Source organism: Cnephaeus nilssonii (genome assembly GCF_951640355.1).
Source record: "Cnephaeus nilssonii genome assembly, chromosome: 19".
Taxonomy (NCBI): Eukaryota; Metazoa; Chordata; class Mammalia; order Chiroptera; family Vespertilionidae; genus Cnephaeus; species Cnephaeus nilssonii.
Genome location: NC_137090.1, coordinates 40,418,314 through 40,444,408, shown reverse-complemented (window position 1 = coordinate 40,444,408; position 26,095 = coordinate 40,418,314). Strand labels below are relative to the sequence as shown.

The 26,095-nt window shown below is 51.5% G+C and overlaps 4 protein-coding genes across 19 annotated transcripts in view; 3 read left to right on the top strand and 1 right to left on the bottom strand.

Annotated features, from left to right (window-relative positions):
* Positions 1–687: 687 nt before the first annotated feature.
* Positions 688–2,367, top strand: TRAPPC1 (trafficking protein particle complex subunit 1). Its single transcript, XM_079798007.1, has 5 exons — positions 688–820; positions 931–1,029; positions 1,180–1,250; positions 1,600–1,738; positions 2,014–2,367. The coding sequence occupies exons 2-5, from the start codon at positions 931–933 to the stop codon at positions 2,140–2,142; spliced, it is 438 nt and encodes a 145-aa protein (XP_079654133.1). The 5' UTR covers positions 688–820; the 3' UTR covers positions 2,143–2,367.
* Positions 2,368–2,928: 561 nt separating this feature from the next.
* KCNAB3 (potassium voltage-gated channel subfamily A regulatory beta subunit 3) lies at positions 2,929–9,302 on the top strand. The gene is made up of 14 exons (XM_079798006.1): positions 2,929–3,543; positions 4,874–4,917; positions 5,004–5,041; positions 5,293–5,372; positions 6,862–6,906; positions 6,992–7,036; positions 7,246–7,289; positions 7,487–7,573; positions 7,847–7,932; positions 8,086–8,206; positions 8,292–8,386; positions 8,484–8,604; positions 8,775–8,863; positions 9,102–9,302. The coding sequence occupies exons 1-14, from the start codon at positions 3,302–3,304 to the stop codon at positions 9,177–9,179; spliced, it is 1,215 nt and encodes a 404-aa protein (XP_079654132.1). The 5' UTR covers positions 2,929–3,301; the 3' UTR covers positions 9,180–9,302.
* A 4,542-nt stretch (positions 9,303–13,844) lies between these two features.
* Positions 13,845–16,089, top strand: RNF227 (ring finger protein 227). Its single transcript, XM_079796939.1, has 2 exons — positions 13,845–14,490; positions 14,595–16,089. The coding sequence occupies exons 1-2, from the start codon at positions 13,974–13,976 to the stop codon at positions 14,648–14,650; spliced, it is 573 nt and encodes a 190-aa protein (XP_079653065.1). The 5' UTR covers positions 13,845–13,973; the 3' UTR covers positions 14,651–16,089.
* A 576-nt stretch (positions 16,090–16,665) lies between these two features.
* Positions 16,666–26,095, bottom strand: part of CHD3 (chromodomain helicase DNA binding protein 3) — a 27,765-nt gene continuing 18,335 nt past the window's right edge. For 4 of the 16 annotated variants that reach the window (XM_079796919.1, XM_079796918.1, XM_079796920.1 and 1 more), the window contains exons 24-40: positions 25,928–26,094; positions 25,297–25,474; positions 24,797–24,862; positions 24,238–24,323; positions 23,979–24,112; positions 23,316–23,460; positions 22,831–22,993; positions 22,587–22,708; positions 22,354–22,489; positions 22,142–22,243; positions 21,834–21,962; positions 21,124–21,232; positions 20,818–20,950; positions 20,282–20,523; positions 19,106–19,269; positions 18,743–18,869; positions 16,667–17,864 (exon numbers count right to left, since the gene is read on the bottom strand). In XM_079796919.1, coding sequence (XP_079653045.1) covers positions 17,624–17,864; positions 18,743–18,869; positions 19,106–19,269; positions 20,282–20,523; positions 20,818–20,950; positions 21,124–21,232; positions 21,834–21,962; positions 22,142–22,243; positions 22,354–22,489; positions 22,587–22,708; positions 22,831–22,993; positions 23,316–23,460; positions 23,979–24,112; positions 24,238–24,323; positions 24,797–24,862; positions 25,297–25,474; positions 25,928–26,094 — 2,444 coding nt within the window. In that variant the 3' untranslated portion in view covers positions 16,667–17,623. The other 12 variants (XM_079796923.1, XM_079796914.1, XM_079796909.1 and 9 more) reach the window with 8 other exon arrangements.

The following is a 26,095-nucleotide window of genomic DNA, read 5'->3' as shown; positions in this document are numbered from 1 at the left end:
ACCTCTCCGCCCACTGCACTCCTCTGCCCACTGCACTCCTCTGCTCACTGCACCTCTCCGCCCACTGCACCTCTCCGCCCACTGCACTCCTCTGCCCACTGCACCTCTCCGTCCACTGCACTCCTCTGCCCACTGCACCTCTCCGTCCACTGCACTCCTCTGCCCAGGGTCAACTCTCCTGTACACCCCCTCCAAGCAAGAAAGCCCTGGCAAGGCTCCCTAGAATCCCTGCCGTGGGAGGGGGTCAACTGGGGCAAAAGGAGACATATGTAAAACTTTAGATAATAAAATAAAAAAATAATAAAGAATCCCTCCCTTCCTCCTACCCCACAGGAAACTTTGTGAACTCAGTCACGCCCTCAGAACGTCCCTCGAGAGGACGCCGCCCTCAAACCTAGCCTGAGATGCTCCACCCCATTACCCCGTTCCGATTACCCCACACCTCCAGTCCTCAGCCCCCCAATTTGTCAAGGTGAGGACAAGCGACAGCCCCTTCCCGCGAGCCCGGATCCGGAAAGACCGACACCTCCCCTCGCGCGCTCCCCTACACTCAAAACCGTTGGCGGCAGCCCGCCCACCGTCCGCAGCCCCGCCCCGCTCGCCTCGCCTCCGTGACGTCACCAGCCCGGGACCTCGCTCGGCGCGGCCTTTACGGCTTCAGGAGCCCGGAGCCCGGATGCGCACGCGCAGTCCCTAGGGCCACAAACTGAGAAAGGTGTGTTTGGACGTAGTTATTGCTCCGCTGCCGTGAAAGGACCGGGTGGGGCGGGGCTCCGCGGAAACCGGAAGTATCTAGTGACAGGCACTTGGAGCAGTTCCGGTGAGTTTGGGAGAGGGGAACCCGCCTGTTTGGAAGGATCCGGGACGGAACACTGGAACCCGCGGAGGCTGGGCGGTCCTGGAGCAAGGCTCACGCTCTGTGCCCCGCAGATGACTGTCCACAACCTGTACCTGTTTGACCGAAATGGAGTGTGTCTGCATTACAGCGAGTGGCACCGCAAGAAGCAAGCGGGAATCCCCAAGGAGGAGGTGACGAGAGGGCCCCGCGCAACCGGGTGACCTCGCATCTCCAGGCACATAGTCCTAAGTCCAGCCTCCCCTCTCCCAACCTTGGCTCTTTCCCACCCCTGGCCCGTCTCCTTCAGCAACCAAGAGCTAACTCTGCCTTTTTTCCTCCAGGAGTTCAAGCTGATGTACGGGATGCTTTTCTCTATTCGTTCGTTTGTCAGCAAGATGTCCCCGCTAGACATGTACGCGGAGTCAGTGGGAATGTTGAGGGGAAAAGGACTAGCCTTGGGAATTTGGGGTGGGGGAAACTTTCTGGAGTGGAAGGGGCATTTGGCCCCCCGAGAGGGGAAGCTGAACCCGGAGCGAGAGTGCCAGAGCTGCAAGGAGCGATGGTGGGGGAAATCTGATGATAGAGAGGTTGGGAGTGGGGGTCAAATGTGGAGGAGGGGAAACGGAGCCTGGGGGAGGTGTCTACTAAACCAGGCACCTACAAATATGTTTAAAGAAAAGGGAATCGACCTAGAGATGACTAGAAGCTTCTTTTTGGGAGGATTCTGCTCCCATTCCTTAACATCCTCCTCATCCCTGCAGGAAGGATGGTTTTCTGGCCTTCCAAACTAGTCGTTACAAACTCCATTACTACGAGACGCCCACTGGGATCAAGGTTGTCATGAATACTGACTTGGGCGTCGGACCCATCCGAGACGTACTGCATCACATTTATAGTGCGGTCAGTGCCAGCCCCTGGGACTCTCCCCCCAAAGCTCCTCAACGTATGCCATGGCCATGTAGAGCCCCGAGACTCCTTCAGATTTCCTGCCAGGATCCTATTTTATCTCTATTGAAGTCAGAGTTTTCAACACTCCCACCACTAGTTTCTCATCAAGGAGGGCTTGCCTCCCAGCCCTTGATCCTTATGTATTCACATCCTTGAGGTTATACTAGGTTTGGAGTCGGAAAGAAGAAGTGTCCAAAGCCTGGCTCTAACTCTGTCCCTCTCCATAGCTGTACGTGGAGCTGGTGGTGAAGAACCCCCTGTGCCCGCTGGGACAAACCGTACAAAGTGAGCTCTTCCGCTCCCGACTGGATTCCTACATCCGCTCTCTGCCCTTTTTCTCTGCCAGGGCTGGCTGAAGGAAGCACCCTACCTTACCCCTCAGGAGAATCTGTCTTCCTGGGGCCCTTTCTAACCTGTTTCACCTCAGGGCTCTCCACTGCCTGCCCTCAAAACCCCTCAAGCCCCCATGCACCGCCCCCTCCCCCTGGTGTCCTCCCCGTCACCTCCAAACCAGGCCCTCTCTCCAGGTTTATCCTCTACCAGATGCCATGAGAAGTACAGAATAAACTTTTTTGTCACTATCTGCTTCTTGAGTGTGTCATTTTGGGTGGTTGGTCAGGGGCCCTGCCCCACTCATAGAGGCATGAACCAGGGTGGCCACATCCTCTGAGCCTGCACAGAGGCTCTGACCATGGTTTTCTCAACAGCAACACTACTGATATTTGGGGCTGGATATTTCATTGTTTGGGGGCGGGGCGGGGGGTGCTGTTCTGTGCCTTATCCTGGGCGATACTCACTAGATGCTGGTAGCACATTCCTCCCTATCCCCAGTAGTGATAGTAAAAAATGTCTCCAGATCTTGTCAAATGTTCCCCGGGGGACTAAATGATCCCCTATTGAGAACTACTGAGCTGGAGGAAGCCCGACCTGCCTCGGGTCCCAGAGAGACCCGAGAACCACCCTCCCCAGTGCTGCTCTCCGGCTCCTCTGAGTACATCCAATAGTCACGCTGTAGAGCTCCGGAAGGCGGGGCTTATGCAGATGAGGAAGCGGGTTTAACCGGGAGGTGGGCGGGCTTATGCAAATGAAGGGCGGTGCCTGCATGTTGATTAGCCGGGCCCGCTGCGGACGCGGCTGGGAACCCAGCGGGTCCCCTGCGGATCAGCCTGAGGTGGCACCTCTCTTCCCCCCACTCCTCCCTAGGTCCCTCCCCTCCTAGATCGCCCTCCACCGTTACCCTCATTCATTTCCCCTCCTCTTCCCGCGCCAGTGCCCCTGTAGACGAATATCTCCACTCGTGGATCCCCTGCGTTTCTCTCCTCCCACCGCACACCCCGCGACCTCCAGCAGCCCGCCCCCGCGGGCCCGATCCTGCCTGCTGACTCCCTCCGCAGCCTCCTCAGCCTTCCCGCTCTCCTCAGGGCTCCTGCCACTACACCCCGCTCGTCCGCCCTCGGGCTTCCCGGTTTCCTACCTTCCCTCCCCCTCGGAGCCCCCTCGCCGTGGGCAGCCGGCATGCAGGTGTCTATCGCGTGTACTGAGCAGAACCTTCGCAGCCGGAACAGTGAGGACCGTCTGTGTGGACCCCGGCCGGGCCCCGGGGGCGGTAACGGTGGGCCTGTCAGCGGGGTGCACGGGAATCCTCCAGGAGGAGGAGGGTCGGCCCCCAAGGCCCGGACCGCAGTGGTCCCCCGACCCCCAGCGCCCCCTGGGGTCCTCCGAGAGAGCACCGGCCGAGGCACTGGCATGAAGTACAGGTATGGGGGTGGCCGGGCAGCCCGCCCAATCTCCCCTTTCCTGACCCCTGAGGCTTCCTGAGATGCCCCAGGACCCCCTCAAACTTCGCTAAGAAGGTCCCGGCGCATTCTCTCTCTTCTTCCCAGCACCCGCACTCCCTTACTTGGTCCCTCTCTTGGTCTCCGTCGATACCCCTGCTGGGAGAAATTCAAGTTTACCAAGGTTGATCCGGTCCTGTCAGAGCCTGGGGATGCTCCTGAGCTTTTCTCCTTACCCCCAGGAAAGCCAGGGATGCATGGATCCCCAGGGTGCCTCCCCAACCCCTCCCCCCGCTCAGTGTCCTTGGATCCGTGTCCTGGGAAGAGGGAGAAGGAAAGGGCTTCTCACTCTGGCCTGCTCAGGGTGCCTGACCCAGATACTGCCCCCACCTGCCCTGCCCATGGGCCCAGTGTCCTGCGACCTATCTTGGTGGGGACAGGAAGTTGGAAAGATGGACCACATCTCTCAACCCCATGCTGAGGGACAGGGGTCAGGTGGGGAAGGTGGACTGGAATGTAACCAACTTTATCTCAGAGAACTGCTGGGCTCTCAGAACTGGCAGGGGGGCAGGAGGGGGAGGAGAGGGGCTCCTGCCTGGGCCTGAGCTGAGATCACCCAGCTGAGCCGACCTGGCTTTGTCAGTTGAGGAGTTTGATCCCTTCCATGGGGCAGCTCTGCTTGGGAGCTGATTACCTGAGTGGGGGCTTGGGAGGAGGGGTCTTTCCAGTTCAGAGACAGACTTCACAAGCCCACAGGAGCAGAGGGAGTGGAGAGAGGAAGAGGGGAACTGGCCTCTCCTGTCATACTCCCCACCCAGGTGTCCTGCCTACCTTTGTTGGAGTCTCATCTGCCTAGGCCATCCAAGGACCCTTGCTTGAGTAACTGAATTTGACTTGGTTAACTCCTGCCACTCTGGTGTCTGCCCTTTAGCATAGCACTCTGTCTGAAGGTCTGTGTTCACAAACTCATCACACTCAGCTAGTCACATTTCCCCCAGCCCCCAACTCCACACATGCCAGAGATGACTCGAACACAGACAAAACTCCACCAGCAGAAACACAAACCAAGCAGTACATCTTCAATGTGATAGGAAGGGAGATAAGCATTTTACAGTGTATCCAGAGGAACAGTCACTTATTGGTTCACGTATGCTATGGGCATAGCACTGCCCAAGTCGGTAGCCCCACTGGGTCTAGTTTTGGACTGAGACACCCCGAGGGCTTCTCATCCTGGAAGGAGAGGAGCTGGGGGCCGATCGTGCATGTTCCTAATGGAGGCTCCACACCTTCCTGCTACTTCTGTCTCCTGCAGAAACCTAGGAAAGTCTGGTCTTCGTGTGTCCTGTCTGGGCCTAGGTGAGTTAGAAGAAAGGTTTAAGGGAAGGGAGTTCTTTCATGGCTTGCATCCCACAGTTCTCACATACTTGGCTTCTCTCTTGCAGGTACCTGGGTCACATTTGGTTCTCAGATCTCGGATGAGGTATAAGTGATGGGACCTAGAAGCAGGGTGAGGGGCTATGAGGGAACCAGAACAAGGGGAAATGGACTTGGGTAGGGGTTTGGACAACAAGCACAGAGAATGGTGAATGGGACATGAGGCTAGAGGATGAGAAAAGGGAAGAGAATGTAGAAATCAAGGCTAAGGTGCTAAGGCTAAGGTGCTAGAGTGCAATGAGGGAGGTAATTGAGGGGCCAGTGGATAATCTCCAACTCTTTCTCTCACCTCCCTAGACTGCAGAGGACGTGCTGACAGTAGCCTATGAGCATGGTATAAACCTGTTTGACACCACCGAAGTGTATGCAGCTGGAAAGTAAGGACTGGGGCGAAAGAGCTAAGTTATATTTAGAAGACTGAGAGAACATCAGGGCTTCATGTTTTCCATCTCAAGAACGCTGGGAATTCTGCCAACACTAAGTTCTAGCCTTTTAGCCAGTGGGCCCCCCCGAAACATTATGGAAATCATAGTCCCAAACATCAGCTTAGAGGGCAATGGGCATACTGTGCAGTCAAAATAAAATAAAACCAACAAATATATCTTGGGCATCAATTATGTGCAACGGCGTGGGGAGTATAAATCTAAATTTTCAAACACACCATGCCACATCACACACCCGTGGCTTCACACTGGGAGTAGCCAAAACCTACGTGACCCACGCCTACCTCTTCTCCACATGGCAAACTTCTGCTCATCCTCAAGACTTGGCCAAATGTCTGCTTCTCCCAAAAGCCTTCACCCAATTCCCCACTAGCCCCTCAGTTCCTAAAGCACTTTACCCTGCCCTCTGACACACCATTATCAATCACTGGCTCATGTAGCTATATTTGCTGCTCAACTGGGATGCTCCTCCTCCTATGAAATCTGTTTTGCTTTTCCCCGTGTCACCTAAGTACCTACACAGAGCCTAGCACGGAGTAGGTATTACTTGTGGGATAACATCAATATGCTCTCAAAAAGCTCCCAGTCTAAGTAGTTAAACAAACCAACCAAAAAGATAGGGAGATATGAAAGAATGAATAACAGTCCACCATAACTTAAGACTTAAGCTCATAATTATGTCTCAAAGAATTGTGTAGCCCAGTGACTTTCAACCTTTTTCACCTCATGGCACACATAAACTAATAACTAAAATTCTGCGGCACAAAAAACCCCCACAAACTTTGGGGGGGCCAATATGACCAAAAAATATGTATAATTTTGATTCATTCACAGTGATGGCCATTATTGTGTTGGCTGTTGTCATTTTTTTATTTGACAATTTAAGGGAAATGAGGCCAGTGCCCGGACTAAATAGTCAGCTATTACATGTTTTAGAAATTCCTGTGGCACACCGGTTGAAAATCACCAGTAAGAGCTATGGAAGCTAACAAGGACTGACCATAGTCTATAGTAACAGTGAACATTTTCTATTTCCCTCAGAGGCAGAATCTGAGCTAAGCTTTGAAGGATAGGTGGGATTTTGTAGACTCAAGGGGATGGGGCAACACAAATGGTTGGAACCAGTGTCTCCTTGTCCCACTCCCCTCATCCTACTCTATCCCTTTCAAACTCAGAACAGAGCTTGGTGCATAATTGATGCACAGTTGATATATGTTGAACGATTGAATGAAAGCTATATGACTATACCCCTAGTTCCAGGAGCTTCTTTTATTTAGTCTTGGATGGGGCTGACAGCCCATTGGACTCCTGGTTTATTCTTCACTTAACAAGAGAGGAAATTAGTTGAAGGGAAATGTGAGGAAGAGGGGAAGGAACTGATCCACCTTGGAGGGCCAGTGCATCTACATTGTCTTTCTTCCAGGGCTGAAAGAACCCTAGGCAATATCCTCAAGAGCAAAGGTTGGAGGTGAGTCTGTGTTTTGGGGGGATTGCTAGGGACATAATCATCAAAAGTCCTTTTCTTACTGGTTCTCCCATTTCTCTTTTTCCAGGAGATCAAGCTATGTCATCACCACCAAGATTTTTGGGGGAGGACAGTAAGTGGCTGCCCCACTATAAGTGGGGAAACGATCTACAGAGGTGTATGGTGTATGGGATGGGGGTGGTGACGGCTGTCCCCATATTTGCTACCCCAGGTCTACATCCCACCTGTGAGAACCCATGCAATCCCAATTCCTCATGGTGCAGGCCAGCCCTGGTCTCCTACCTGTGTCACATCTCATCTTTGACTTACCTTTTCCTACAGGGCAGAAACTGAGCGAGGCTTGAGCCGCAAACACATCATTGAGGGTGAGAGTTAGAGACTAGGAACCTGAAGTGGCTTGGTATGGAACCCAGAGGAGTTGGGAACATTCTCTGAAGCTCCTGAGTTAGAGGGTTTGAATAGGGGAACTGGGATTTAGACGGCCATGGCAAAATGGTGAGATCTGAATTCTTCAGAAACTGAAACTAAGGTACTTACCTTCCTCTCCTCATCCCTACCCCAGGCTTGCGAGAATCTCTGGAACGTCTCCAGCTGGGATATGTGGACATCGTCTTTGCTAATCGCTCAGATCCCAACAGTCCCATGGAGGGTAAAAGCAGCACCCCAACTCTGAGAGTCCTCCAAAACTGAGAACTTCTCAAACCTCAACAGGAAGCCAGCCCTTGCTCAGGAGGCCTCCCACGCTCCACAGTGGAGGCTCAGACCCCAGGACTTAGACAGGGAGGGAGGCAAAGAGCAGAAAGCAACCTCTCTGACTCCACAGAGATGCCTGGGGTCTTGGTGGGGCAGGCAGAGATCTGCAGATCTGGAGTCCTGGATGCCAGGGATCTGGCAGTAAGACTCTCCTCTCCCATATGCCTAGAGATTGTTCGAGCCATGACCTATGTCATCAACCAGGGCCTGGCTCTATACTGGGGGACATCCCGATGGGGGGCTGCAGAAATCATGGTGAGTGTGCAACCCCACTTTCCCCTGTCCCACAACTGATTCCCATTTTTCACATGGCCCCTCCAAAACCCACTCTATTGGAGGAGGAGGAGTGGAAGAAAATGGAAAGAATGCTTCCCCACCCCACCCCTCTCTCTTTCCCACCCCACTCAGGAGGCCTACTCTGTGGCCAGACAGTTCAATCTGATTCCTCCAGTGTGTGAACAAGCAGAGCACCATCTGTTTCAAAGAGAAAAGGTGGAGATGCAGCTGCCAGAGCTCTACCACAAGATTGGTTCGAAGCCCCCTCCTCCCTACCTTTCCCTTGGGCTCAGCATCACCTTGATTCCTTTCCCCACATCTAATCCCCTTCCTCTTAGGTGTTGGCTCAGTCACTTGGTCCCCTCTGGCCTGTGGCCTCATCCACAGCAAGTATGATGGGCGAGTCCCAGATCCCTGCAGGGCCACCATCAAGGTTTGATCTTGGGGCTCAGGTGGCAGGACTGGCCTATTTTGGCTGTTCTGGGGTGGTGGTGGTGGGGGGTCTTTTGCTGATTCTCTTTGGCTTCCAGGGTTACCAGTGGCTCAAGGACAAGGTGCAGAGTGAGGATGGCAAGAAGCAACAAGCCAAAGTCATGGACCTTCTACCCATAGCTCACCAGCTGGGCTGCACTGTGGCACAGCTTGCTATTGGTGAGACACTGCCAACCCTGGACCCTGCAGAGGCCGTGTCTCCTTCGGAGAAACTCTCAAACCCAAGAGTGGTTTGTCCTGAGGGAGAATCCTCTTCCTCAGAGACACTTCTGAAGTTCATATGTTCATTCTTATCCATCAGTTCTCTTGCTTTCCTCCTCTGGCTTCAGCGTGGTGTCTCCGCAGTGAGGGTGTCAGCTCGGTCTTGCTGGGGGTGTCGAGTGCAGAGCAGCTGATAGAACATCTGGGTGCCCTACAGGTGAGCTGGGGAATCAGAGGCAGAGCCCATCTCTGTCCCCTCCCCAGGAGTCAAGGCCTCATTGTCCAACCCAAAGTGACGACTCACTACAAGGCCCTCACTTTGCAGATGAGAGGTTCCAGGCTGACAAGGCAAACCGGGCACAGCTGTGACTCTTTCCCTGCACTTGGTCCTCTAAGTGCAGGCCCTCAAACTTCAGATCTTTCTTCAGTGACCCAACCACCCCATTCTCCTCCAGGTGCTGAGCCAGCTGACCCCGCAGACGGTTGTGGAGATAGACGGGCTCCTGGGGAACAAACCACATTCCAAGAAATAGTCTGTCGGGGGCGCAGAGTCCCAAATCTGGAGCCGCTACACGCCTGCCCACCCAGAACTGTTTCCCAGAAGCCAAACCCCTCCAGCTCCAGATCCCTCCACGCAGCTGCCAGAGCCAAGTGGTCCCGCCCACTAACGAGTTCCGGCTTCGATAATCTATACGCATGAACAAAGCCATATCCTTCCGCAGTGGGGCTTGAGAGGAAAAGTAGTCCGCTGCTCCCTTCTGCGTTCTTCCAGGCCTTTTTGCTAATACCAGGCATGAGCTACTGGGCCATCCCCTCTTTGCCATTTGGTCTCCCCTCTTTCTCTTTTACCCCAATAGCCGAGGGGGCAAAAAAAAGCTAAACGGTAGACATAAGAAACGCAGATTACCTCAAAAGTGGCCCTTGAAATGTCATTCAGGGGCATAACCTAACAAGTGAGTTGTGATGTCATCTGGGACAAAGGAAAATGGGGTTCTTTCGTTTTGCCGTTATGCCGTTATACCGTACAAAGGAAGCCAGGCTGGTCCTGGCGGGAACTAAATGATAATCTTTGGGCACCCAGCACCCTGCCTCCCAGCCAGGAGGTGAAGGAGGGCTTAAAACTGGAATTAGTGTTAAAACGTTGTTTCTGACAACGGTAGAGAGAAAATTGATGGCAGATGTATAGCTGGGCCAGGGAAGTCCTTGGGAAGCGGCTGGGCTGTGCGTCACAGGAAATAGTGACAGCCTTTAGGTCAAAGCAGGGATATGGGGCTAACATAAAAGGGCCTGGGGATAGACTTTTGAGCCAGGACTTCTACCTGGCTTAGGAGGAATGCAATAATCTTAAAGCAATAATAATGGCCTCTCTTCTGTAAGACCTCCCAGGGAATTGTAAATAAAATCTTAACCTAATCCTTCCTCAATCACTGTCTGAAATTGCAGAGGGTGGGCGGTTAGGGTCTCAGTCTCAGGTATCTGGCCTTCTAGCCCCAGCCATTAGAAAGCTCCAGTACCAGCTTTCTCTCCACTGTTCGTTTACCCCAGAGACCCAAGCACTGTGCTCCTAGTCACCACTCTCATCAAGGGCCCAGCACCAAATTACTTGGGCCCCAGTTTCCTTCCTTCCTTCCTTCCTTCCTTCCTTCCTTCCTTCCTTCCTTCCTTCCTTCCTTCCTTCCTTCCTTCCGTTGCCACACTCCTTAGAACCCAGAGAGATCTGGCTTCATGGTCTTTTTCCTCTCCCTGACACCACAACCCTTGTTTTGTTTTGAAAGTTATATTAGCCACACTTTTGGTTTTATACTCCTCAATTTCACTCTTGCCCGATACCCACACATACTAAGGAACTAGTTTCTTGTGGTTTTCTTGTGGCTGAATGGGAGGGCTGTTCTGAAGTTGAGGCTTTGGGATTTGGTGAAGGAGAGGTAAAATGAAAACTGGTCTATGGTTGAGATGATACAGAGAAGGGCAATGAGTTATCGTTGGAAAAAAAGGAAAACGTGTGAGGATGGCAGAAAAGCAGAATCGAATGGGATTATGTCAGATACAGCCCCTTAGTCTTCCCCAAAGAACTCCGATTTCCCTGAGACAGAAAGTGGGTGGAAAGTTACAACCTTTAAAGATCACAAGGCAGGGAAGAATGTGCTCTGCTTTTCTTAAAATACAACGTTGCCATGTCGGGTGGCTCAGTTGGCTGGAGCATCCTCCGGTACAGGTTACGGGTTCGAGTTCCAGTCAGGGCACATAACTAGGTTGTGTGTTTGGTCCCCAGTCGGGGGGCGTGCGGGAGGCAGCCAATCCATGTTTCTCTCACATCAATGATTCTCTCGCTCTCCCTTCCTGTCACTTTAAAAATCAATGAAAACATAACTTCGGGTGAGGATTAAAAAACAACCACCACCTCACCATCTCCCTGCTACCCATCCTCACCCCTGATCGTGAAGCGGGGAGAGCAATTTCCAAAAGACAAAAAGCAGCATACCACTTTCTGGATTCGCAACCAACTGGATCAACTAATGAGTACTTACATACCATTCCTATCATCTTCTACTCATTTTGGAAGATTGTGGAGGAAACAAAGAGGTAAAATGTGTGACTAAGCTATCATTAGTTTTTCTGTAACAAACATACATGAATTTATCAATTCAAAATAGTCCTCTCTTACATAACTACCTTGGAGGGTTATGCACTTATTTTAAAAATGTGTCCTCCATTGCTCAGAACATTTTAAAAAGCTCCTTATTATGCCCTTCAGAGGCAGTTTAGAAACCCCTTGCAAGAAACCTTCCTTTATTGTCACACCTCATTCACCACATTTATCATTCACCTCATTCATTCATTTTTAAATGTATGTTTTTAATTGACTTTAGACAGGAAGGGAGAGGGAGAAAAAAAGCATTGGTTACCTCTGGTACACACCCCAGGGACCGAACCTGCAACCTGGGCATGTGCCCTGACTGGGAATCAAACTGGCGACCTTGCAGTGTATGGGACGACACCCAACCAACTGAGCCACACCAGCCAGGCAACTTCATCCATTAATTTAACAAACATTTACTGAGTCCTACTATGGGATACAATGGTGAACAAAACCAGACTCAGAAGAACCTTCATGGAACTTACAAATGGGCAAAACAAACAAACAACACCCAAACAGAAACTTTGTTGTCCAAAGGCCAGAGAAAGGCTGCACTGAGAGCCGACAGACAAGTAGGTGTTACTAAGGTGGAAGGAGAGGGTGAGGGGAACAGCATACAAGAAAGCCTTGCAGCAGAAAAGAACATCCCATCCAAAGATCTCCAAAGCCAGAGTGTCTAAGGACAAAGAGGCAATGGAAGCAGAATGTGAGACACGGGTGGGTTCAGAACATACAGTGACTTAGAGGGCACTCTAGAATATTCTTTATCTTAAGGATAGTAAGAAACTTTCTAGATCAATTATCTATTGATACACAAATCACCTCCAAAATTTAGTGGCTTGAAACATCTAAACACAATTTTCTTCATCATTTTTTTTTTCATAATTCTGTGGGCTGGTTGTAGATTTCTGGATTTGGATAAAAAAAGAAGTAGGAGACACTGGAAGAGATGCTGATTTGGACAAGGAGATCATTGGTTTGGGTCCTTGAAGATAAATAAGAAAGGAGGAGCAAGTGACTGGATATCCAGGTCTGAAGCTTAGAGAGGCTTTAATTGTGAAACACGTTGGGAGCATTTATATAATCAAATCTACCTTAAAAGTTTAAGATTTAATCACCAACTGGGGATATTAAAATATGTGAGATCTCTGAACACCACCCCAAAGAGAATTTCCAAAACAGTTTTGAATTATGACAGCATCATTGAAATAAGTAGGTAGCTTCCCCCAAGTGACCATGAAGACAATACAACTTAGAAGTTCTGAAATGTTTGCTTAAAAATAATGGTATACCTCCTCACAAAGATTACCCTCTAAGTTTTTAACAATGTATTTAAAAAGCAAAACCAACTCTACATGGCCTATTACTGCCAGTAAATGCATGGGTCTAGAGAAACCCATCTGGTATTGACCCAGAGAGATGGGGGTTGAAAATGTTGGGTAGTGAGAAGCTAAAATGAATACAATCTAGGCTGGGGGCACAGGATAATAATTATAGCTAATATGTGGCATTTACTCTGTGCTAGGCACCGTTCTAAGCACTTTACATATATGAGCTCATTTACTCCTATTAGTATCCACATTATATAGATGAGGAAACCAAGGCCCAGAGAAGTGAAGTAACTTTGCTCAAAGTGTCACAACTAGTAAGTGGTGGTGGTGGCTGGGATATGAACTCCAGTCAGCTGGCTCTAGATGTTACCCTCCACCCCAGAACCTGGATTGCAGGTCCAGGAGAGGAGGGTGAGGAGGCAGCTGGGGATGGGTGTGGCACCATGAGGGAATGTGGGCTGTGAGTACCATGTCCTGTTTACCTGTGAGGGAAGTCAGACCCCTGAGTCAGAACTCATGCTGGGCTGTTTTGCTGGAGTCATCATGGTGTGTGGGTGTCCAGGCCTGACTACTCTGGAAGGAAAGGATTCCCAGGATTCCTAAGGCCATGGTCCTGAAATCTAAGTCGCCCCAAAGACTGAGATGTCAACTGGTAGCTGTTTGAGAAGAAAGAAAATTGGGGAGCCAGCCTTCCCAGAGCACGGTGAGTGTGTGTGTGTGTGTGTGTGTGTGTGTGTGTGTGTGTGTGATGTATATACCAAGGTGAGCTGCGGGCAGAATGAGTTTCTGCCATGAGTTTCTGCCAGGCAGCATCGGTTCAAACATCCAGGAGCCCACTAAAGATGGGGCAGAATGAGCACTGCCCCTGGCTGAGGAAGCTTGCTTGGATGGGGCTGTGCAAGTGTTACCAGCTGAGCGAACAGGTGCAAGGGGCTGGAGAGACCCGTGCCGTGGCTGGGTGGGCTCAGGAAGAGGATGGGGGGTTGCAGTAGGTAGAATTGGAGCACAGGCTTTGTGCCGGGAGGTTGAAGGAAGGTGTGTAGGGAGTAGAGGGCTATGTACCTCTTATCTCCCCGGCTCCCCAGTCCTGGCATCACTTTGGCCTCCTACCCCATCCCCGGACCAGCTCGGCCAGCGCTGACATTCCCGGCCTCCGGCCTTCGCCGCCCCCACACATGCCGCCGCAGGGAGCGGCCCGACCACTGCGTGACGCCTCGAGGGGCGGGGTCTCGTTTTTAAAAGGGGCCAGACGCGGCGGCGCCCGCCCCAAGACCCGACCCGGGTCACAGGGAGGGCTAGTTCGTGCTGCCCACGGCGTCAGCCGCGTTAGCGACACCCTCGAGTCCGCGGCGGGCAGCATGCAGCTCCTGGTGAAGGTGCCATCTCTTCCGGAGCGGGGAGAGCTGGACTGCGACATCTGCTACCGGCCCTTCAACCTCGGGGCCCGCGCGCCTCGCCGCCTGCCCGGAACGGCGCGCGCCCGCTGCGGCCACAAGCTCTGCACCGCCTGCCTGCGCGAGCTGGCGGCGCGCGGCGACCGCAGCGGAGCGGCCGCGCGCGTGGTGCGCTTCCGCCGCGTCGTCACGTGCCCCTTCTGCCGCGCGCCCACCCCGCTCCCGCGCGGCAGGGTCACGGAGATCCCTGTCGACCCGGACTTGTGGTCGCGATTGGAGGAAAAGGCGCGGGCTGAACGTGAACCTGATGAGGCTGGTAGCCCGGGCAGGGAAGGTGGCGACGCCGACCGAGAGGCCGACGAGGAGGAAGAGAGCGACAAGGGGTCGGGGCCGAGGAGCGCGGGGTGGCGCGCGTTCCGACGGCTCTGGGACAGGTTGCTGTCGCCCGCGCGCCGCTGGCGGCGCCCGCTGCCTAGCAACGGTGAGGGGCCACCGGGGAGGCTACTGAGACGGGGGTTGGGGGAGAGAATGCCCAGGTTTAGACTGCATCTTCCCGCTGCCACTAACCCTTCTTCTTTCCCCCAGTTCTGTACTGTCCGGAGATCAAGGACTTTGCCCACATGACTCGCTGCACGCTGTAACCCCGCGGCCCGGAAGCTGAGGCCGAAGGAAGGTGGGAGCTGCCTTCCAGGGCGTGCTGTAGTACAAGGGGTTGATGCCAAGGCTACCCCCTCTCCCATCCCAGGATTGGCACTGACGAGGAAGTGCAGCCGAGGGCAGGAGGGAACGCCCTGGGAGGTGTTGCTGCTGAGCTGGGGAGGCTCCTAGACGAATCGCCCCCATCTGCTGACTGTGCCAGCCATGCATATTTAGGATAGAGTGGCCCAGGGATGATAAAAACAAAGTCTATGTACCCGTGGGAAGAAGACAGACTGTTTCCTTAGCTGTGACTTGGCTTTTGTCCAGGGCAACTCTGGTGTGTGGGAGCAACAGGTCCCATTTTAGCAATTCTATGTCAATGGTTTGAAAATTTCAAAAAAAAAATGGAACAGGACAGAGGCTGATTTTCATGTCATGTTAATCTCACTTCTCTACCACTAAGAGACATGAGAAAAATAGGCCGTTTGGTTTGGCTCCCCCCCACCCCCAGTGCTGATATGCCCACTGTCGCCCCACTCCCAGTACTGTATTCCTAAAATTATCCCGATGCTTCTGTCCTGCCTCATTTCAGAATCCCCCTCCAACCTGTTAGGGCAGGTATCAGAAGGTCCAAAGAACATTCATCTGAGGCACCTAATGAGGGCCTATCAAGGATAGAAAAGAGACATTTGGTAAAGGCATCAGATCTTAAATCCCATCAGTATCTTAGAGTACATAGTCAATGGGGGCTGGTTGGAAGTGCAAAGTCTCAGGATTCCACTTCACTTGCTGAATCAGAACCTGCATTTTAACAAGAACCCCAACTGATCTATGTACACATAAAAATTTAATTGTCAGCCCAGGACCTAGGTGCTCTAGAATGTTACCATCTATGGGTGAAATGTTTAGAACACAAATGGTATTGAATAAATTATATACTATTTTATTGAAGGTTCTAAAGTGACATTCTGTTGCTGAAGAAATCTGAATTCATGTGCATAGTTGGATTTTCCTGAGTTAAAAATGTGAATTTAAACCATATTTTGGTTTTTCCTGTCCTTAAGTCTCAGCGTAAATGTTCCCTCTTTGGGGAAGCCTTTTCCAGCATTCCGCCTGGTGTTGCCCCTTCCCTCACCTTCTACAGCACAATGCCTTGTTTTATGTTCTTTGCTTTTATTTTCAGACAGTATGTGTTTTGTTGGTGTCCCTACTAAAGTGTAAGCTTCTTGAAAGTAATTTCTGACTTGTGACTATTTTATCTCCAGTGCCAACAACAGTGTTAATGCATAGTATGTACTCAATAAATGTTTGTTGAACCTTATCTTTTATTTTTTAACATTCAAAAATTGACCTCTCTCAGCTGTGTTTGTTGAATTTTATCTTTCATTTTTTAACATTCAAAAACGAAGTGTCCGACCTCGCTCAGCTTCTGAGCAGCCCTGGTAGTGAACGATACATGTCAAAAAGTGTCTAGCAGTTAAAATACTTAGCAAGCTATGGAGGTCTGACCCCCCACGCCCCAACTCTTAAAAAAAAAAAAAAGACTTCTTCACACTTGGGACTGAACCCATGGAGCTTTGGTGACCTCTACTGACTCTTGTGGGAACTAAGCATGGGAAGGATGGAGGTGGAAAGGATGATCAAAAGGATGAATAGAAGGCAGTTCTGAATCGCAGCAGGCAACCCCTCACACACTTCAGTCCAGAATCCCTGCTATTTCTCTGACCTCAACCTGAGGCCTGTATAGGTATCCCGCTGCTCACCCTCCATCTCTAAACTGAGCTCATCACATTAGGACTGGGGTTGGAAAAAGCCTTGGAGTTTTAATTGATGATCCAAGAAATAAAAAAGAAAAAGGTAGTCACAAGGTTTTTAAAAAGAGAAAAAGACAGATAATATGAAACAGCAAAATCCTTTCTTTCCTTATCCCTCCCCCCAGTCAAAGAACTCCCACTCAAAAACAACAGAGCACACAGAAAGGAAAGTATAATTTATATATACAACCAATAAACCTGATACAGAGAGGGGACTGGGACAGACCAGGAGTGAGTGTGAAAAGACTGGGGAAGGGGCAGCGAAGAGGAAGTGGGGGGTTCGCCATGCAAACTGCCACTCTCCTCAGCCCCTCCTGGGGAAGAGGGTGTGCGTGCCCGCGTATCCCTAGCCTGCTCTCCATTTTTCTTCTCTGGTCCTAAAAGCAAATAGTCCCCTGCCTCACACACTCAAATTTAGTCTGTATTCAGGCCTTCAGGAGAAAGGGGAGAAGTCCTCAAAGAACCTGAGCCCCAGAGCTGGGGGTTCCCCCAACATCTGGCCCATTGTTCTCTCCCACCCTTTCTTGGTTACCTGGGTCCCTAGGACAGATTGGGGAGCTCCTCTTTGGCTTGAGGGAGTATCGCCCAACCATTACTCTCTTTGTAGGGGTGGTTCTTGGCCCCTGTGGAGGGGGTAAGATGCCCAACACAAGATGCCAGTACACAGGAGGTAACTGAGCCAGTGAATGGCGCCTTTATTCTGAGGCGGAACAGCAATGGACTCCCTTGTAACTGCTCCACACCCTATTTAAGGAGAGGTAAGGGAAGGAAACATGCAGCCACCCCTCCTCTTCCCTTTCTCTCTGCCAGGGCTCATCGTCATCCTTATCTAACGTTCCCCTCCTCCTTCAAAGCTCCCTTTCCTCCACCGGAAGTTCCTAAAGGCCAGGCAGTGCTAATCCCCCACCTCTGCACAAGATGGAGCTTATATTGCAGGAATGAAGGCTCCACCTCTTACCTCCCCACAACCATTTATTGGGAAGCTGTGTATGTTTGGCAGTGGAGGATAAAGGTTCTTGGAAGACCCTGCTAACCAATTCCCACCCAGACCTCTTCTCACCAGCACAGTCTTCAAAGCGTGGTGGGAAAGATGTGTGGGAGTGGAGAAAGACACAGGGCCCTTCTTGAAAAGAGGAGTCAGAGAGAGGGGCAAAGGGGCTCCTAGCCCTGTGGTGGCCCAGCGGGTGGGGAAGGCGGAGGATTGGCAGCAGACCCCAGAGCCTGAGCTGGGGGTCGGCCTCGGGCACGGGGCCTGGGTGAAGGGCAGGCCTGGGATCCAGTCAGTCGTCTATACAGATCACCTCCCCGGCTCGGGGCTCCTTCCGATCCAGCCCGTCTGACACTAATGCCCCCACCATTTCCTTCTCCTTCTTCACCAGCACTGGAGGGCCGTTGGTGGCGGCTGTTGGGAAAGGGGATAAGGAAGTCAAATCCCTACTTCACTCCCAAACATCACTTGCTGACAATAGTATATTCTCGTTCTCTCTCTTTTTTTGGTAATTGATTTCAGAGAGAGGAAGGGAGAGGGAGAGAGGGTTAGAAACATCAATAAGGAGTCTGGCCAGCATGGCTCAGTGGTTGAGCATCGACCTATGAACCAGGAAGTCATGGTTTGATTCTCGGTTAGGGCATATGCCCGGGTTGCGGTCTTATCCTCAGTGTGGGGCATGCAGGAGGCAGCTAATCTATGATTCTCTCATCATTGATATTTCTCTCCCTCTCCCTCTCTGAAATCAATAAAAATATATTTTAAAAAAATCAATGATGAGAGAGAATCATTGATCAGCTACCCCCTGCTCACCCCAACTGGGGATCAAGTGTGACCTCCTGGTTCATGGGTCACGACTGAGCCACAATGGCCAGGCAGTATAGTCTCATTTCTAAGCCACCTCATGCCACATGCCGTTGTCCAGGGTAGGGGTGGTAAGACCAGAGCAAACACCTCTCCCTGAGATTCTCCCTTGTGCCACTTGATGGAACACATGCTCCAACTCTCACTATACCCCCTTCTCATTCATATTCTCTTTCCCTGAAGGTGCCCAGATGGAGGAGGCTCAGGTAAGAGATACCAAGATGCTGAACCACTGAAACCCTGGATGAGGTTTTTTGAGCAAGGAAATGGAAGAGAAGCTCAGAAAGGGGTGGGAAGAATAAACCCCAGAACAACTCCATTCCATAAAACACTGGGTATTTCCAAGGAAATGAGATGGGCTGGAGCAGTAAAAGATAGCTGAGCAGGGAGAAGCTTGGAAAAGGAGGAATGAGAGGGAGTCAGCTGACCTGTGATGAAGGACCCTGCAGGCATCTGGCTGTAATTGGCGCCTGCGGCGGCCAGAGCCCCTACGGGAGCGGTGCTGAAGGCCGCCCCGTACCCCGGAGGTGTAGCGTAGGGACCCGGGGGAAAGACCTGGAATAGAGAGGGAACCCAAGTTAGAGAGTCCCCAGTCTGAAAGGAAATAAGCTGAAGGGAAAACGTTAAGGACCAAATTCTAGAACTACTGAGGGGTATAATATACAGGAGACTCGAGGGTGATGAGTATACTAGAGTAAGTCGTTTTTCCAGATTGTATAGGATTCAATGTAAATATGTATACATGCAAGAGTACCAACAGGGAGAATGGAATTAGAGGGTAAGGAGGTTACCGGTGTGGGGTGAGGCTCCGTGCCCTTGCTGGCCAGCCGGCTGAGGATGCTGCGCTCGGACATCTGAAGGCGGGCTGCGATGGGGGGTATTCGAGACAGCGTGGCTGGCAGGCGGGTCACGTCTGCCTTCATGTCGCTCAGCAACTCCTCCAGCTGGTTCAGAACTGGGGCCCGGGCCATGGAGAAAGAAAGGCAAGAGAAAGACAGGGAAAGGGAGAGATGGAGCCAGGAAAAGAGATGAAGAGTCAGATGGACAGATAAAGTCAGAAAAAGAGAGTGAGAGGACACAGATGTCAAAGAACCAGAGAAGAAGAAAATGACAGAAGTACACAGAAAAAGAGCGACTCAGTGAGTAGGTAAGTGACAGGTAAAGAGGCAGAGAGACCAGATCATCACAGAGACAGATGGAGAGAGAAGGAAAAGGGAATATGGAGAAAAGGAGGATAGGGGAGGACATTGGAAGACATAGGGGCGGGGAGTTGTCAGAACATCCCATACTGGAAGAAGGAAGTTTTGGGGTTGGGGATGATAGGGAGGAAATAGGAGGTGTGGGGAGGTGGTAAGTGGTGTCAAAGATTTAAGGATCAAGGTTTTAATATGTAAGGGGGGAGGGAGGTTAGAGGGTCAGCATTAGGAATTAAAACAGGAATCAAAGGGTCCGGGAGTCAATTACTACATCAGATAGGATTAGATGGTTAAAGGGCCTTGGAATTTGATATTTTCAAGGTAAGAAGGTTTGGGAGGAAGGGTTGAAGGTCAAAGGGAAGTTTCATGGGGTAAGGTCAGAGGGTGGGATGGTGGTAGTTTCCGCCTCGTGGGGTGAATGAGATCTGAGGAATGTGATTTGTGGGATTGGGGATAAGGACTTTTGTGGCTCTACACAGGCCAGGGCCCCAGAGAGGGTGCTATCAGCAGTATGGCAGGCATGTGGGTCAGTGAAGATCACCTACACTTTGGAGGGATGTGGCACAGTCTCATGGAGTTCTGGGGAGAAAGTCCCTCTCTTAAGCACTGATGTGAATGCTATTAGGCAAGGATGAGAGTTGGCTGCACAAACCCTAGAGGCTAAAAGCCAGGTGGGTTAGGGGTGGGGTTAGAGGTCAGAGGGGGTTGGTTCAGAGGGTAAAGGGGTCAGAGGGGTGGGAAGATTTTGAGGGGTGCGGGGTGAAGACTTACGCAGCGTTGTGGGCCCTCCCCCGCGCGGGGCCGCCGCGGCCCTTACCCTTGTGCAGTACGGCGTTGGCCGGCTTGTTCCCCGCCAGCGACTCCTTGGAGAGGTGCTGGTGGCTCTCAGCCAGGCACTCGGCCTCGGCGAAGCGGGCGTGGAGGGCCATGGCGGGGTGCGCCGGCTCCTGTGATAGGTTCAGGTAGGCCGCCCGCCGAAGCTGCTCCTCAATCACCAGCGCCTGCTCCAGGAGCTGAGGGCAGGGGGAGGGGGGTTAGTGCAGGGTCTGCCAGCAGTGGGTGAGTGGACGGTGAGCCAGAAACATTGCTCTCACTGCTGACCCAGGGCATCCCCACTCCACACCAGTACCGACCCTAGCACCAACGCAGATCCAGACCAGTCACAAACACAAGCTTACACTCCAGCCTTGGCCTCGAGCATCACCACCACCCTCAAGGTGTTAACCTTCCCTACAGTCCAACCAGATTGGGCCCACCTCTGACCCAAGCCCCTCTTCAATACTGTTCCTTTTGTTCCTCATCCCCACCTTGAATCTCCGGGCCAGAAACTTATTTTTCATCTCCAGAAAGTTCCCCTTATTGGCTTCAGTTTTAAATGGCTCATTGATAATGGCAAACTGAGCATCATTCTGGATGTCCTGCCACCGTGCATAGCCATGGCTGCCAATGAAGGAAGAGGACCATCAAGGAATTTAACAGGAATGGACTGGGCTTGATCTCCCCAAAGTGTGGCACTATGCCCCCTTCTCTGGGTGTAGACTCCTCTTCCCTGTAATTCCCCTCTCTCTAGGTTGTGAGAACCATTTTTTTCTTGTATTTGTATCAAAAGATACAGAACAATCCCAGCCAGAAGCCAATAGTCATGTCTTCGGTGCCAGATTTCATTGAGTTTCCCCGAGGAAATAGCTGCCCGTTCCTCATTCTGCCACAGTGTGTGAAGCTCTGAAAAGAGGATGGAAGACAGATGAGGCATCAGGAATTTTCAAATCACATCCAACCCAACAAACAGGTAGAGAAGAGGGAACTGAATAGTGGTGGCGGACACTAAGGCTCTTTATGAGGGACAGGTCAAGGTTAGAGTAGGGTTAAGAATAAAAGTAATTACAAACAAGGTTCAAGTTAGAATTAAAAATAAAGGTAGAGCCCAGCCGGCGTGGCTCAGTAGTTGAGCATCAACCTATGAACCAGGAAGTCAGGGTTTGATTCCTAGTCAGGGCACATGCCCAGTGTGGGGCGTGCAGGAGACAGCCGATCAATGATTCTCTCTCACCATTGATGTTTCTCTCTTTCTTTCCCTCTCCCTTACTCTCTGAAATCGATAAAAAATATAGTAAAAAAAAAATAGATAAAGATAGAATTAAAGACAACTTTAGAGTTAGGAGTATACTAGTACTTAAGAAGGACTGAGGGCAAGGAGTAGAGACAGTATGTATCATTTCATTGGCAATTACTTGGAATTAAAGGCCTCAGGCAAAAAGAGAAACCCCATGAGGATGAGCAAATCCCAGTGAAAAATAGATGGCAGTAAGAGACACCCACCCACCTGTAAAGCCACCATCTGCAATATTGAACATGAACCGTGGCTTCTCTGCCTTCTCCTCACGTCGCCCATTGGACCGTGGCTCGTCTCGAGGCCCAGCTCGAAGCTCCCGGCCCCCTTTAACATCTTCTGCTAGGGCAGATGGGACACAGCTCACACCTGAGGAGTCTCCTTCCAGACCCCAAGACTACACCCTGTACTCTGCTGGAACTTGGAACAGCAACCCACCAGGTGCCAGGCATTTGGTCCCCCAGACTCCACCTCCCCTGATTCCCTCAGGTTCCCAAGTGTACAGTCCTTCCACCCATTACCTCTCTTGCCCAAATCCCCTGTTTCCCCCTCTGGCCTCTCCCTGTGTTCCTGTCCATCCAACGGCTTCTCCTCCCCCCTCTCTCCTGGCGTCGACTCTGTGGCTGTGGGAGGGGGTAAGGGACAGGAAGGGAGAATGTCACCCTCATTTCCTGAACCCAGAAGAGGGAACCCCCAAATTCTAAGCCCATCACCCCTAAGTCCATGCACCCACCTGACTTCTCTCTGTCCCCCCGGTACCCAGGTTCAGGCTCCATCTCTCCAGCTACCCCTGGCTCCTCATCCTCCAGAGGAATCTTCCTTGACTCCAGCCGTTCCCCGAGCGATAGGGCTGGGCTAGGGGCATCCGCCTGGAAGACAATGAATCTGGATGAACTGGGGGGTTCCCAGACACCTGGCCTTCAAGACCCCCATTCCTTCTCCTTAGAGGAGCCAGTAGCCACACACCTCTGTCTCCATCTTCTCCCCGATTTTGCTATTCTTCTCTGGCTTCTCCTCCTGGTTTTCAGCTTCATCCTTCTCAAGTGGTGTCCTTATACCATCTCCTTTCTCACTTGGAGCTGGAGTAGCTACAGGAGGAAGGCAGAGTGAAGAAGGCAGAAACTCCCCACCTTGACTCCAATCCCTCTGTGTCTGGCCCCATCCGATCCTGGCGTCATCTCCATCTCTCCAACTATGCTGACCCAATTACCAGGTTTAGAGGTGCATGGACTGTTTGTAGCAGAAGCCTCAGGGGTGGTGGGAGACGTTTTGGTAGGAGAGGAGGCTCTGGAGGAGCGCTTAGAGTCAGCACTGGGGTCAGGCATCAGCTCAGGCATCGACCAGCGCCCATTGATGTGCTCAAACTCCTGTACCTGAGGGGAGAGGGAGAGTCACAGACACAAGGATCTGCTTTGGGCAATGGACCCAAAGGAGGTCCAGTCCCCTCTGTCTCATCTTGAACCAGCCTGAGTCTGGAACTCAGGGACGCAAGACAGAGGAAGGACAGGGGCCAATCAGCTTGGCCCTTTTGGTGCGGGGAAGACTGATACCTTCTTATTTTTTTTAAATAATTCTTTATTGTTGAAAGTATTACATAAGTCCCTCTTTTCCCCCCATGGGCCCCCTCCAGCCCGCCCCAGACCCAGGCCCAGGCCCTAACCGCCCCATTGTCTGTGTGCATGGGCCATGTGATACCTTCTTCTTGACGAGAGACATGACTCCAATGCGGGTCAACACTTGCTGGCGACTCAGGCCCTCCCGAGGGACCCCGTCAGCAAATGTTTCAGAGCCGTCTGCCCCGGGCTCACAGAGATGGCGCATGAACAAAGACACATAGGCCCTAAGACGCATGGGGATTGAAGGTGGGTTAGAAAAGCCTTAAGAAGGACAGGGGTTACAGAACCCCTGAACCCTAAATTCCTGAGGTGCCTCCAGGGGTCCTCCTGAGCCTCTCCAAATCCTAAACCCCATCTGCCCCTCCCCTTGTCCTTCCACGGTCTCCTTGGCTTTGGTACTTCATTCCTGGGCCCCATCAGTCAGCTCCTCATCCTTTTCACCAGCTCCCCTTCCCGGTTAATGGCCAAATAAATGTGAGGCAAGGACAGTCTAGGTGAGGCTCCTTTCTTAACGACCTCTCCCATGGGGAAGGAAGCCCAGCCTCTCTACTCTCAGCTCGTCTGAGGGAAGGTGGGTCAGGCTAAGCCCACCTCCCAGGAAACCGAGCCAGGAACTGTTGTACGGCAGGGAGCATGATGGTCAGCTGAGTAAGATTACATCATATGGTGGCCAAGAGGAAGGAAGTAACACCCAAAACTCTTACCCTTTCATCCAACTCTGTCCCGCATCACCCACACTCACTTGAACTCTTTCTCAGTCTTGCCCCTTAGGTCTCGCACCAGCCACTGAGTGGTGAAGGCATCCTGCGGGGGCATCCCCCAGCGCATCACAGCATTGAGGAAAGCCTTCCGCTGACGGGTGTTGAATCCCAACACCTAAGGAGAGGAGGAAGTGGGTGATGATGTCCAGGCATCTCATTTCTTGGTCCTTTCTCCCTCCGTGACTCAGTTTCCAACCCCAGCTTTCATTCTCTCCTGGGGCGCCTGGGCCCAGCTCTCACCTCAATGTTGCCGCCAACGCGAGCCAGCAGTGGAGGCAGTGGCTTATCTTTTTCATTCCGGAGCTGCCTCTTTGACTGTCGACGCCCTGGACAGGGATGACCCCAGTAAATAGATCCATTACTTCTTCCACCCCCCGAGTCCTTGCCAACACCCCATCCCCATAAGATACAGAACTTGGGGAAGGCCTGTGACATGTCTGAGGCACTTCTAATTTTCTTCCAAGCACTTTCAGAACTACTAACTCATTAGGTCTAAAAGAATCAAGTCATATTGAAAAATTAGTATTAAATATTTGATGCAAGCAAGATTACTGATGGAAATGTAAAATGATGAAACCTTTCTTTATCCTTCATTTAGGCATCTAAGTCTGTGTGGTTATATACGCCAAATTTTAACAATGGTGAGGTTAGGGATATTTCTTCCTTTCTGCTTATCTGTAATCTTTTCTTTTTCTTTTTTTTAAAAAAAGGCGTTTATTTATATAAAAACTGGGCTTAAAGGACAATAGGAAGTGAAATGAGAAGAGATGTGGTAGAAAGTCAGGAAAGTAGATGCCACCTTCAGGACGCTCATCAAAGTCTTCATCTTCCTCCTCTGATCCCACTGAGTATTCTGACTGGTTATCTGCAAGGGGAAAGGACTTAGTGGTCAGTGACGGCTCCCTGGACAAGCCCTTTCCTCCTGGATGCCTCCTGGGGATGCTGGATGACAGTCCACAGTCTGACTTCAAAGCCATATATCCGAACCATGTCCACTCACCACACACCTTGTCTCTGATACCTCCTGAATCCTGTGTAACCCACTCTAACAAGGACTCCTGGGTGTCCACAGGAGCCCTCCACAACCACCAAATAGTTTAGATCACTTGCAAACCCACCTGGCCTCTGGGTAGCTCCTACTGATCCTTCCTAATCTCTTTCCCCTTTAAGAAGGAAGGCCCGACTTCTAGGCCTCTCTCTTTCCTACTAAATGTTCCCAGCCTCAGGCCCTTCCTCAGCACTCTTTGCTTCTCAGTTCCTGCATTGGGACGTGGGGAGTGGAGGGAGTGCAGTCCTCACCTTGGTCCTCCTGAGCAGCATCATTGTAGTTAACTTGCTTGCGAACCCTCTTGCCCTTGCCGAGATTCCGGGCTAGGTCTTCCTGTTGTTGCTCATAGTGATGCCTCAGCAGCTTTTCCCAGTAGTCAGGATCCACATTCTCCTCCTGCTTGATGATCTCTCGTTCGATCTCCTCAATCTGAACAGCAGCAGAATGAATGCTGGTGGCTTCCCTCTTCACCCAGTCCTTTTACCTCCTGCCTCCTAGATCTCAACTCTGCATAAATTTTCTGGACATTGCACATTTTCCTTTTCCTTATCTCTTACCTTCAGTACGCTTCTCCTTGTTATTTCCCTTTCGAAACCTCTCCCCTAGTGCCCTCTGCGTCCCTCCTGCTCTGACTCAGAAAGTACCCTTCCATGTGTAGCAGTGCAGTGCTTTCTGTGCCTAAGTCTTTCTCCAAAGTCCAATTTGACCCATTAGACCAAGAAGTTGTTTGTGGTTCACTACTGCTCTTTGCTGGGCACTAAGATAAAAGATCAGATTAAAAAACAAAAGGAAAGGGATCCTCCCACTTTGAGGTCCAGTAAAGGAAACCGCCCTTCAGAGTTGGCCTGGGATAGACAGTACCTACCTAGCCCAGCCTCTCACCTTGTCTTCCTCCCGCACCACATACTGGGCCACCTTGAAGGAACTGAGATATTCGTTCATATTCTGCACATCAGTGTCTTCAGTTGCATCCTGGTTTCGGTCCAACAGCCGAGCAATGGCCTCATTGTCATAGTGAATCACACTGCTGTCCTCCTCCTTGTTCTCCCC